Here is a 12,407-nt window from a genome sequence, read left to right as displayed (position 1 = left end):
TACCTTTGGACTAATCTCCTCCTTCAGCATCGTTCTCTACCCCTCCATTCTCTGAATTTTGCCTATGTTCTTCGTCACGCCATTGTCGACGTTGTCTGTTGACTTCTCTAGTTAACTCATGATTTTGTTGCGTTAAGTCTGCCATCACAGCTGCCATGGATTGCAACTGTTATTGGATGGTCAATGGTGGTGCAGGTGCACGCCTTGGGAGATTGGAGATGTTTCCACTCTCCTGGCATTTTGGACTAATGGTCATCGACCTAGTCCGAACCATGCATCCATTTTGTCTTGGAAAGCAAGGCGGTTAACACTTGGAAACTTTGCAAGCTTCCTATAGACAGCGCCAACTGATGATGAACAAAAATCAGTAGGTTGAATACTCCAGGCTATGGTGATGGCTTGATGACCTAAAGAGAAAAAGAGAGATTGTCAAGGGCGTCCAATGTAAACTGGCCAAGGATCCTCTGACGGTTAAGTCAGTTTTCTCTCTAAAACACAAGGATGGTGATTTTATGAATAGTAAAACTTACCTTGATAAAATTGGACTTGATCCTTTTATAAAGAGTTAGGAGTGGGTCTACTTGCTCAGATCCACTACCATCGTGGGAGATGTGTGGAGTTAATGGAGAAAGTGGAGCGAATTATGGGGAATCCTCCCCACATTCTGGAATGGCAAATTGTGGTCTGATTATATTGATCCTTTAGAAAGTTTTTCTTTAAAATTAGCTAAGTGTTATTTGGTCGTCCATACCTTTGGGCCATGGACGACTATCTTGAAATTGGACAATCACGATACCCATGGATGGATCCCATTTATGTTTGTGATCCTTCTGTTGGGTTTCCTTCCTTACAAAACCTTCTGGACGTGGTCTTGTCATGGACGACTATCATGGATGAACTAAGCTTAATTTAGACCCCATCAACACCTATTCATTACAATGAATTGGAATAGTAAATAAGTATTCCTAACACTAAAACAACAACGACAACAGCATTATTATATTAGAATTAGGCAAAAATTTATAAACACATCCAAAAATTAGTGATGTTTTATCATTGAGCTTGGTGAAAAAATCACTAATTTTTACAATTTCAGAAGCAAACAAAAGTAACTCATACAAGGAAAAAAAACCACAAACGAAAATAACAAAAAATAAGCAAAAACCGATCTTAGCACTTAGGAATTTAATCAAAACCCATCAAGATACAAGTTGAACCCTAACACTTAGGAATCTAATCAAAACCCATCAAGATACCAAAATACAAGAAAAAAAGAAAAAAAAAACCCATAAATAATTCATGAGGCTCCAGAAAAAACTCATAAACCCAAAAACAAACTCATCAATAATTCGAAATCCAAATTGGGAAAAAGGGAAAATCATTAAAAACAAGCATTTGGATCGCAACACCATGCTCATGATGGCTCCAGCATGTTTACAGCTCCAGCAACGAATCCGGTGACCTGTGTGGTGGTATGCTTCGATGTGTGGTGTGGTGTGGTGTGGTGGAGATTCGGGCAAGTGGAAGCAGAGAATGGGAGAGGGAGGAAGGAGAGGAAACCTGAAATTTTTGCTTAATTCGTTTTGATTCTGATTTGGGGTTTAAGTGAGCTGTACTGTTTAGTGGGTAACGTGGTGATTATTTATTGGCTGGTGTAAAACACTAATTTTACGCCAGCTCTTGACCTAATTTAAACTCTTGTGCAAAACGGCGTTTATGCTGTCAACTCCTAATATCATTTTCTTACAAATGCAATTCAGGGGGTCCCAATCTAAATAAGGGTTTTTGGACCTTTTGGAAGAAGATCTTATGCATGTCAATGCCTCGTAAGTTTAAAGTTTTATTATGGATAGCTTGTGAAAATCCTCTACTTGCCAAGACAAACCTGGAGAGGGGAACAGTGATTGAAGACCCTACCAGTGACCATTACAAACAAACTCCAAGAGATTTTATCTACTCGATTTAATTGGTCTTTGCCAATGCTTAAAACGTTGTCTGGGAAGCTAATACTCAGTGGGCTTTCCAAACGAACAAGCAGTTCCATAGTTTTACAAATGCAGTGCAACAAATCATTGATGATGAGAAAAATCTAAAGTTTTTTGCCATGCTTTCTTGGTCCATTTGGACTCATAAAAATCAAATAAGAATTAGCCAACAATCCTTCCCGATTGATCAGTTGGCTTAATTTTACACACTTTTAGATTTCAAAGTGTCATGCCTCACAACCCTACTATGCACCCATAACTCGAACCAATTGACAACCCCCCCCCCCCCCCCCCCCCCCCCCCCCCCCCCGGTGCCTGGAAAAGTGTTCAAAGAAGTGGGTCAAGTTGGCATTAGGGTAGTCATTGGAGATGAGCAAGGGGTGTTTACAGCCTCCATGTCCTAGAAAATTGCTTTTCCATATTCAATTGCAAAAGTAGAAGTTATGGTAGTTGTGAGAGCTTTTAAAATTTATCAGGAAGTTAGAGTTGTTTCAGTTGTCCTTGAGGGAGATTTGGAGGTGATAATAAACTCATTGAAAGATGAGGATGACTCTTTAGCCCCCTTTGGTCGCTTGATACAAGACATGAAGTTGATTGCAAAGACCTTCAAGAAGATTTAGATTTTTACATATATGTCGCCAAGACAATTTTGTAGCTCATAACATTACTAAATATATGTCATAGGTTTATTCGTGTGAATGGAAGATGTTCCCCCACATCTCACAACTGCTATTCAAGTCAATCTCGCTTTTTTTTCTCAATAAAATTTACAACATTCATTCTCAAAAAATATCTTATTAATGATTTCGATTTTTGGGAAATGCTAACAGATGTCCTAAGGGCATTTGTTAGTGAACTATTTTAGGAAAGTTTTTATGGGAAAAGAGAAAAAAAAAATTACCTCTCGTACTTTTTTAATTTTACATGTTATTTTGTTTTAAATATACAATGATAAATAGTAGTATGACTTTTTATTTAATTAGTAGATAACGTGATAATTTCTTATTAAAATAAAAGGAGATTCAAGTTAAAATAGTAATAAAAGTAAGTTAAACTTAAAAACAATTAATATTTAGACAGCTTTTTTTTTCTCCCATAAAAATAAAGTCAAAACTTTCTTAAAATAATTTGTTAATAATTACTGTATCTTAAGAGTATCCGTTAACCTGACCTTTAAATTTTGGTACATGATGAAATATAGAAAAAGAAAGGAAATGCGTTATGAATTTGAATTGTGATTTTGTCTATGTTTAGTCAATTTATTGTATCTTGAAGTCGGCTCAAGTCGGTGCTGTCGGCCCACAAGCCACATGTTATGCACGTGTATAACTTTCCCATCACACTTAACCCCCAATTAGATAGCAGCAGGTACGTTGAGTATCAAAACTCTGAAACTAGGGACTTAATCCAGTTAATCGTGTATTTCAATAGTCTTTTAATTTTGTCCTATAACAACAAAACGTGAAGATGGGGGTATCTCGTTGAGTCGTTGTTATTTCATTGATTTAATATGGGCCGTGCAAGTTCATTGATTAGGTAAGTAGACACTAGAAACCAATAAGTCAAAACGTAGCACCACGCCTACGCAAACCCCTCTCTAATGGGAGAGCCACGTTAACCACGCGTTGTGCAAAGCATATGTAATGTTAGCATATTCTTTTCGTTCTCCACTTCCTTTTAATCAGCATCTTCTTCATCTCTCTCTCTCTTTCTCTCTTTCTTCTTCTGTCTTCTTTTGAAGCTACACCTCAAAATTTCAGTCAAGTCTTTCTGGTTGGAAAAACCCAATTACATATTACCAAAAATCTAGTGAAGATGGTTCTCATCAAGGAGTTGTATCCTACTTTTTCTTTTTCTTTTTCTTTTTTGGGCTTTGGCTGAAAGAAAATAAAATTTGGAAAATTTAAAAATAAACCCATCATTCTCGGTGTTGTGAAACTTTACTATAAATATGTTCCTGTAAATTGTTTGACTTTTCGTTTCATGTGAATTCTGTCTACTTAGGTTGCGTTTTGTATTAACTGAAAACTATAATTAAGATAAGATGTGCTGTATTTTCTTCTTATAGTTATTATGTGGTTTCCTTAATTTATAACTTTCCAATGTGGGACTATCTTGAAGTCGGATTGTCATGCCCATATCTCTTGAAGAGGTAAAACAAAACCCCATTTAATTTCTAACAGAATTAATGGTTTTCTTAGAACTTCATTTATGTATGTCTGTATGTATGGATTGCAGTATGAGATAGCACAGTCGTACATGGTATTGAAGATGCAGCAAGAGAACACAACAAGTACTGAAGGGATTGAAGTCTTAGAGAACAAACCCTTTGAAAATGATGCGTATGGAAAGGGTCACTACACTTCTAAAGTTTATCGTTTGCAAAGGTAATATTTTTAAATAATGTTTTCTTTTTCCTTAACACTTGGGAGAATTGGATAGTGCCACTGAGCCACACAATTATTGAAAGTTTTAATAGATGATAAGAATAATATGGTGCAGTAGAAACAATTTGTTGTCATAGAATTGGCATGCTATATGTGCAAATATGTGCTTTTAAGTTCTTTGATCACTATTGGAAGAAGATTTTTGAGTGGTCTAAAAATGCACCAAGTCAATAATAGTATTTTTTTTTTTTGGTTAATGGGTTTGCTTTGTGCAAGAATGTTGTAATTCTGAATGCCACATTCGGCACTTTACAAAGTGCTGGATTGATTGCTAATTGACATCAGGATATTATTATGGCCTTTCCTATATTGGATGAGTCACAAATGTTTGCATAATAAGTTTGATGCCTTTGTATTTTTTTAGTTTTACTATTTCTGTTAAAGTCAATAATTTCTAGACAAATCTTTTTAAGGTATCAGATCTCATAACTTGATGAAGTTACAGTTATTATGATCTCTTAATCTTGAAATATTTCTGCAGCAAAGCTCCTGCTTGGCTCAAGAAAATTGCACCAGCACAGGCTCTCGTCGTGCAAGAGGAAGCTTGGAATGCATACCCAAAATGCAAATCAGGTTTGCCATGCCCTCTTGACTTCAGTCTTGTATAATATGTTTTTGTCTTTTTTATCTTTTATTTATTAAAATACTTATATTAATGTCTTTTTGGTTTTATCTGCAAATGGATGTCATATTACCCAGTACTCAAGGTATTTTTTTCCCCTTTCCAGTCGATTTTTAAAATTCCATAAATGTTGCTCGTTTTTTTTTTTTTTTTTCCCAGTGATAATATCCATTGGTTTTGTTTTTTGCAGTGCCCACACTTTTCCAAGTTTCAGTTAACCATTGAAAGTGTTCACAGGGCTGACAATGGGTGCTTAGAAAATGTAATGTTTCTTTGAATCTCTCTGTTTCCTTTGACAAAAACGATACATCCTGTAGCTTTCTTTATATGTTACAATTGAATGTGTTTAAGATGTTCAGATGCAGGAGCACATTCAACATTATTTCATATTTTGTTCCAAATTTCATTTTTGAATTTTTAATTTGGCTTTAATGTTGTTGAAAATTGTATGGGATGTAATTGTGCTTTGATGTAATCCTTGAATCCTATTAAAAAGGGGCTCCAGAAATGGTTTGAAACTTTGAAATAGTGCAATTTGAATAAAAACTTTGTGATTAGAGATATTTCTCTAAGCTTGATGGTGATTCCAAGAACCCTTAGCTTAGGTTTTTTCCCCTTTCTTCTTCTTCTTCTTTTTTCTATCCTCCTCCCCCCCACCCTTTGTCCTGCATCATGTTCATCATTCTCTATCCTACCTTTCTTTTCTTGTTGGTTTCTCTGACCTCTCCATAGCTTTATCAAGATGTTACCAATTGCATGTATTTAGTTGCTCATCATTCTATTCTATTCTAACTGTTAACCTGTCAAACCAGGTACATGGTTTAAGCAAAGAACAACTAGCAGCTAGGCAGGTGGAATGTATTGATATCAGTTTTCCAGGCAAGGATGGTTGGAGTTACTTAGTTGGAAGATGCAGCGTAGACTTTTCCAATTTTAAATCAGCAAGAACTAGCCGTGGTCCACTTCTGAAGGGGTGGCAGGTTGGAATTTTTCGTACTTATAATTTAATTTGGTTCCTCTGTATTTATTTTAGATGCCACTATTCATGGAACTTTGGCTTGCATTCCCTCAATGAAAAGAACTTATCTTGTTATCATGTAGGCCTATTATGCTGTTGAACTCTCTCTCCACATGCGCTGCCCCCCCCCCCCCCCCCCCCCCCCCCCCCCCCCCCCCCCCCCNGGACCTAAGGAGAGTCGATCAAGTAGCGTGCGCTTCAGTTGTTGTCTTCAAGTACATTGCTATCCCTTAAGGTTTGAAGTAATATTTTCAACATTAGAAGGGATACAATGTGGGGAGTGTATATGCTGCTTCGCGGTCTAGTCTAGGAATTCTCTATTGGTCACATTTACATTGCAAATATATCACTCGTAAAAAGTAGCTTACACTTGCAGTGAGATTTGGTCAGACCTTGCTATAAATGCCTTCACTATCAAGTGATGCCCCATCAAAGTGTTCGTTACCAATCATTAGAGTAGGCTTTGCGAGTCTCTGCTTTAGAGCATAAGAATTAGTCAATGAATACTGAATTATCTAAGATTTCAAAAGAACTCTAGCAACAAAATCAGAAATTCATGGGTACTTCGGTTATGCAATAGAGATTAAATTCTATAGGAATGTGTAAAACCCAAGTTTTACACCCTTTAATCCTAATATACCACATTATCTTATTACACATTAAAGAATAGACATAACCACATCCAATAAATTCTAATACCCATTTGAAAATCTAACCCAATTGGGAGTTTATTGAGATGGTATTAGGTGTGGTAGAATGTATTGAGTTTTAAGTAAAATATTAATGTAACAATTTTTTATTGGATGGTATAAAACACTAAAACATAGGTTTTGCAACCCTTCCTTATCAAATTTGGACTCTGTGCAATAACCAGAGATCATAATTTTGGGGCAAGTCATAAGGGAACCAAGGCAGCAGCACATAGGGAGTATACTGTGGAGCACTCATACGGAGAAAGAAAAAGAGAGGAAATACAGGGAAACCAAGAAACTTATTGTTAACAACTACCCAAAAAAAAAGTATTCACAACTAAATTGCTACTTTCTGTCCTGGAAACATGTAGTGCCTAGGAGCATGAACCCAGAACTTCATTTGAGACATCAACAGATGCATGATAGGAACGAGTATCCTACAATGAACTGGTTCAAAAAGCTGCTAATTATAACTCACTATAAAAGTAATTCTTAGGCCCCTTTTACATTTGTTGCAAACAAGAGAAACATTCTTTGAATTTGACTGACTGTAACAGGGGCCTGATTTCAAATTAGTTTCTCATATGTAGCTTCTGGCTGAATATAAAAGAACTGGAGAACTAGACAGAACAGCCATAACTTAGGGGATGCCACAACATCATGAAAATGTATCCATTCCATTGTACTTCACAACGCACCATGGCTTTCATGATGTCAGAAAATAAATCAAATTAATATAAAGTTAATATTTGATCATGTAGAAAATTCAAGAAATGAAATCATGAATACATCATGATATAACTTCTTTTATCCTGTAAAAAGTTCTTTTCTACATTCTGAAGATTGAAGAACGTGGTCAGTGCCTTATAAACGCGATTAGGAAACAAAATGAACGAATCCATCCTTTATTAGTGCTTATATGACCCCAAACAAACACCAAAATATACTGGACAGGAAAAAACAGATACCAATTATTATTACACAATAATGAAAGCAATATAGCATGATTTCTGCACGGTCCAATTTCAAAATTTTCAAAGACAGTTTGTTTGATAGAATACTGACTACGTTATTCAACAAGAATGAAACACGCTCTTACTTGACCTAACCTGCTCTCTCTTGCACACACACACACATTGGAGTATTGTTTATCACTATCATTGCTAGGATTATTCATACATCCGATACAGTGCTAGCCTAAAAGATACTACACCATGTACATTGTCGGTCCAGGAAAAATATTAGAAAATCTTGTTACATGAACAAAACATAAAATACAAATAAAAAAAGATAGGCAATACAAATTCCATCATCACATGAAAATGAAAAGGTGACTTCATATGTCCAAAAATAGAACATTTCTCCATATGGTGAGCTTATGCACATGTGCGTATAAAATCACATATATTCTTTGGCCAGGGAAGCAAAATAATGTTTGACAACTAAATCTCTAACTTCCATGTACAATGCTTAAATGAAGAACTGCGATTCACACATATATTACTGATTCTAGTAAACTCCTATCATTGAGTTTTGGGAAGTATGGAACTTCTTACCTCATCTAACATAGAGTCATTTTGTTGCTCAAGTTCATATATTTGTTGCAGTGTCATTCCATACCATTTATCAATCCAAGCAAAACAGTGACGATGACTTTCCAAAAAAAGAGCCCTTTCACCCTATACAAAAAATAAAAAAAATAAAAAAATCACATAAATAACTATTTGCTTTTTTTTTTTTTTTGGGGGGGGGGGGGGAGGGGGAGATAGGAAAGATCTGCCACTAGTACACCACTAAACCCTAAGAAATTTAATTATTCTTCATGCAACACTGTACACTAGTATTCAATAGAAATAAGTAAATAAAAGTAAGTTCAAAGTTTTCCTTCGTTTCCCACTTAACCATTCTTGGTTTTCTTTCTTCTGTTTTCTTTATTCTTAAATTCAGACAGAAATCTCTATAATATTCAATTACTTCAGTCATTTATTTTTCTTTTCCCCCTTTGTTTTAGGGACTTTGCCTGTTCAAATTGCCCTCCACTTTAGTCTTTGTCCTTGAAACTAGATACATCACAAACCAAAAATTTAAAGAAAATTTTAACAATTCTCAAAATAGTATTGCGGAGCAGCCTTATCTTCTGCAATAGTAAAATCTTAGCAAATAACTGGGAAGAAGTGTAGAATATATGACATGTAGGGCATTGAGGAATAGAAACTGACAAAACCCTGTACTACACCACAAGCATTGGATTAGGTTTTCCTGCCTTTCAGTTTCCCATATATATACTTAAGTTTCCTTTGCTGATCTTGCAAATTAAATAATTAATAGTGCACATAGTGAAATTTCACCATCCAACTTGATTTAATCAGTACGCAGCAATCCAGTTGCCAACTTATGTTTGCATTTAATCTTGAAAGCATTGTTGTCAAAATCTTGTTGGCATCTGCTTACTTATTGGAATATGTATTTCATTACGCCTAAAGAGCCCCATCTCACGAAAACAACTGTAGTCAAAGTAATATGTTAAGAATTTGTGAAGTCAAAGAGGCATACCGCTAGCATAGCCTGCTCAAGTTGACGACCAAAACCCCAGTATGGTGCATCAATTGTCATCAATTTGTATGCAGTCATAACTGGCTTACAGCTATCCTGCAAATGAATTTCAGGATTATTAAAACACAAACTAGTTTTGCATAAGGATTTGAGAAACATGCAAATCAGAGGGCGCACTTCATTATTTTACATAATTTGATCCATAAGATAGTGATATCCAAAAGTTAATTAATTGTGTGAGGTTGAATATCTAGTAAAAAGCACTTAAACAAAAAGGATCATTCTAGAGATGATAATTAAAGTTCTTGTGCAAAATGAGGGAAAGGATCTCAAGGAAGGCAAGAAAAAGCTCCTCAAACAATGGAAACAAAATAATATGGACTGTCCACAATACAGGTGTACATCTAGAGAATTCCCACAAAAGCAATCCTTGGGAGGAGGAGAAGAGGGAAGAGGGGGGGGGGGGCAGCGCATGTGGAGAGAGAGTTACAGATAATAGGCCACTATGATAACAAGATAAGTTCTTTTCATTGAGGGAATGCAAGCCAAAGTTCCATGAATGTGGCATCTAAAATAAATACAGAGGAACCAAATTATGCTACTTGATCGACTCTCCTTAGGTCCACACACAAAAAAAAAAAAAAGGGAAAGAAATATTTATTTGATGTTCTTCCATCATTGGAAATTGTAAATGAAACAAATAAGTTGTATATTACTTTCTAGCATTATTTGAGTTACTCATAGCTCTCTCAGTCTCTCTATCCCTGTGTGCCACATGGTCAATTTTTCACTCAAATTTTCTACCTATGATGGCACAAAGTCCTTAACTTAATCTCAACCAACACCACACGCACACACTGCAATAATACTTAGAACATATTATATAAGGACGTTTAAATACACAGCACACAATATTTATAGGGAACCCAACTCCGACTTTTATTACTTAATCTCAAGTACAAAGGAAACCCTTTTACAAGCCTAGAGAATTACACAGAATTTTCTCAAGGCCAAAATACACTCTGCTGTTGACACCTCCAACAACCTTAGGGTTTACTGCCTAGTAACTGCCTGGGTCTTGGACAATTTGCCACTTATATTCTGACTTAGGACACCTTCAACTAATGTTGTCTTGGCTTACTCTCCACGTTTCTAGCCCTTACACAGCAGGTCTGATCATCAGGAAAGTTAGGAACTACTTGGTAACTACTTAGTAATTGCCACTGCACATGCACAGCCCATGTCTCAGCAAATGATGGGGCCTCTGCCCATCCTCCAGTAGCCTACTCAACATGTTCTCACATGTTTTGGGGAGGCTTGGCCTATGCTCAAAGCCTTTCATCATCACTTCAGCCCACACAATATGCCCACAAGCAGCACACAAAGTAACTGTCATCAGCCCACTAGCACTTATCCATGCATTCAACCAACTCCCACTAGACCAATGCCTTGCACACAGCATTTATTCATCACAGCAGCCTAGCCCTACTTTGCACTCAAGCTACCAAGGCCACACACAAGAAACCAATAACTAAGCCATCAATGTCGTGCACCACGGCATAGGGTCAGCACCACTTGCTCCTACCCATCATCACAACCATCTCTGCCTACCATGGCCCTCCTTTGACATGGCTTTAGGGCATCATGTGGAGCAAGGTGCCTCCACACGTTGCCCCTTATCACTACTCATCAATCTAACTCGAATAGGGAGACTAGACAAGTCCTCCTTAAAGAGCATCACTAGTCAGGCATGAGGAGCCATGAGTGTATTGAGAAAACATGAAGCCAAGTGATTGGCCCAATGTTGCCTAAGCACCCTCATTCCTCATGCCATCATCAGCAACACGCAATGCTCCTAACAAACCACCCCCACCAGAAGAAGCTGACGTCCTCATCGATAAGGTATCTTCAAATGCCTTCACTTCCTTTCCAAACTGTCATAAAGTCAATGCCTTCAATTTTGGTACAATGAGAGAATATATCAAGACATTCAGTTCTTTGATGCTGGATATCAAGAACATGTTAAAGGAAGATAAGTTGTTCAATTTCATGTCTGGCTCGCAACCTTGGGCACAGTTGGAGTTAAAGAGGCAGACAGTGCGTGATCTGCCCTCTACTATGTCTGCTATAGATGCTTTAGTGGACTACAAGTTCAATAAGCCCAGTGGGGATGATGAAAAATGTAAGTCCAAGGACAAAGGTAAAGATAAGCAGAAGAAAGATGGCAAGAAGAACAAGGATAAGCAACAGAAAAATTAGTGTAACAAGAGCAAAGGAGAGAGTTCTACCTCTTAACAAAGCAAAGAACAACCTAAGTTGAATACAGGCTGCTTCATATGCAATGGCCCTTATCGAGCAAGAGATTGCCCTAAGCGTGAGAAGTTTAATGCAATGGTTGCTGAAGATGAGAAGGGGCAGTCTGATGAAGAAGTTCCCAGCAAGGTGAATCCCCTTACAATTGCTAAATGTCCTTAGTACAGGAGGTAATTCTATGGGGTTGTCTTATGTGCAAGTATAGATGAATGGAAATGGGGCTGAAGCAATGCTTAATACAGGTGCTACCCACAATTTTGTTGATGAAAATATGGTCCAACAGCTTAGTCTGAAAGTGAGCAAGTGTCCAAGTAAGATCAAGGCAGTAAACTTTGAAGCAAAACTTGTTTTGGGAATTGTTTTTGGTGTGAAGTTCAAGGTTGACAAGTGGACAAGAAAGGTGAATTTCCTGATTATGAAGTTGGATGACTTTGATGTAATTCTGGGTGGTGAGTTCTTTGTGGCTGCCTAGGCTGCCTTGCTGTGAAAACTTGTGCAAATTGTAAGCAAACTGTGCTGAATCTAACAAGTCCAACCAGTTTTTCTGACTTGCAGTCACGTAGTGCCGCAAGTAATCTTCCAACACAGCATTGATCCTTTCGGTCTAACCATCTGTTTGTGGGTGATTAGCAGTAGAAAACTTCAATTATGAACCCAGCAACCCAAACAAAATTGTCCAAAACTGACCAGTGAAGCGAGAGTCTCTATCACTTACAATATCTTTAGACAAACCAAAGTACTTCACCACATTTCTATAAAACAGATAAGCAGCTACCT

The 12,407-nt window shown here is 37.0% G+C and overlaps 2 protein-coding genes across 2 annotated transcripts; one reads left to right on the top strand and one right to left on the bottom strand.

The window, feature by feature from the left end:
- Positions 1 to 3,458: 3,458 nt before the first annotated feature.
- LOC112024491 (uncharacterized) lies at positions 3,459 to 5,055 on the top strand. The gene is made up of 4 exons (XM_024057116.2): positions 3,459 to 3,820; positions 4,107 to 4,137; positions 4,224 to 4,372; positions 4,914 to 5,055. The coding sequence occupies exons 1-4, from the start codon at positions 3,801 to 3,803 to the stop codon at positions 5,038 to 5,040; spliced, it is 327 nt and encodes a 108-aa protein (XP_023912884.2). The 5' UTR covers positions 3,459 to 3,800; the 3' UTR covers positions 5,041 to 5,055.
- A 1,181-nt stretch (positions 5,056 to 6,236) lies between these two features.
- LOC136069229 (uncharacterized) lies at positions 6,237 to 9,449 on the bottom strand. Its single transcript, XM_065777528.1, has 3 exons — positions 9,318 to 9,449; positions 8,321 to 8,443; positions 6,237 to 6,545 (listed from the first exon to the last, which is right to left on the bottom strand). Exons 1-3 carry the CDS (start codon positions 9,393 to 9,395, stop codon positions 6,459 to 6,461), a joined length of 288 nt encoding a protein of 95 aa, XP_065633600.1. The 5' UTR covers positions 9,396 to 9,449; the 3' UTR covers positions 6,237 to 6,458.
- Positions 9,450 to 12,407: the final 2,958 nt, after the last annotated feature.

Source organism: Quercus suber, unplaced genomic scaffold (assembly GCF_002906115.3).
Source record: "Quercus suber isolate HL8 unplaced genomic scaffold, Cork oak 2.0 scaffold_157, whole genome shotgun sequence".
NCBI lineage: Eukaryota > Viridiplantae > Streptophyta > Magnoliopsida > Fagales > Fagaceae > Quercus > Quercus suber.
The sequence above is the reverse complement of the archived record's forward strand: the minus strand, read 5'-3'. Positions and strand labels throughout refer to the sequence as shown.

Excerpts from the sequence above, each read along its gene's own strand:
- LOC112024491 (XM_024057116.2), top strand. The coding sequence starts at position 3,801 with ATGGTTCTCATCAAGGAGTT. Across the intron at positions 4,138-4,223 it reads TGCCCATATCTCTTGAAGAG|TATGAGATAGCACAGTCGTA; the intron begins GTAAAACAAAAC and ends TATGGATTGCAG. Across the intron at positions 4,373-4,913 it reads AAAGTTTATCGTTTGCAAAG|CAAAGCTCCTGCTTGGCTCA; the intron begins GTAATATTTTTA and ends ATATTTCTGCAG.
- LOC136069229 (XM_065777528.1), bottom strand. The coding sequence starts at position 9,395 with ATGACTGCATACAAATTGATGACAATTGATGCACCATACTGGGGTTTT. Across the intron at positions 8,444-9,317 it reads TTGAGCAGGCTATGCTAGCG|GGTGAAAGGGCTCTTTTTTT; the intron begins GTATGCCTCTTT and ends TTTTTTGTATAG. Across the intron at positions 6,546-8,320 it reads ATGACTCTATGTTAGATGAG|AGACTCGCAAAGCCTACTCT; the intron begins GTAAGAAGTTCC and ends GCTCTAAAGCAG.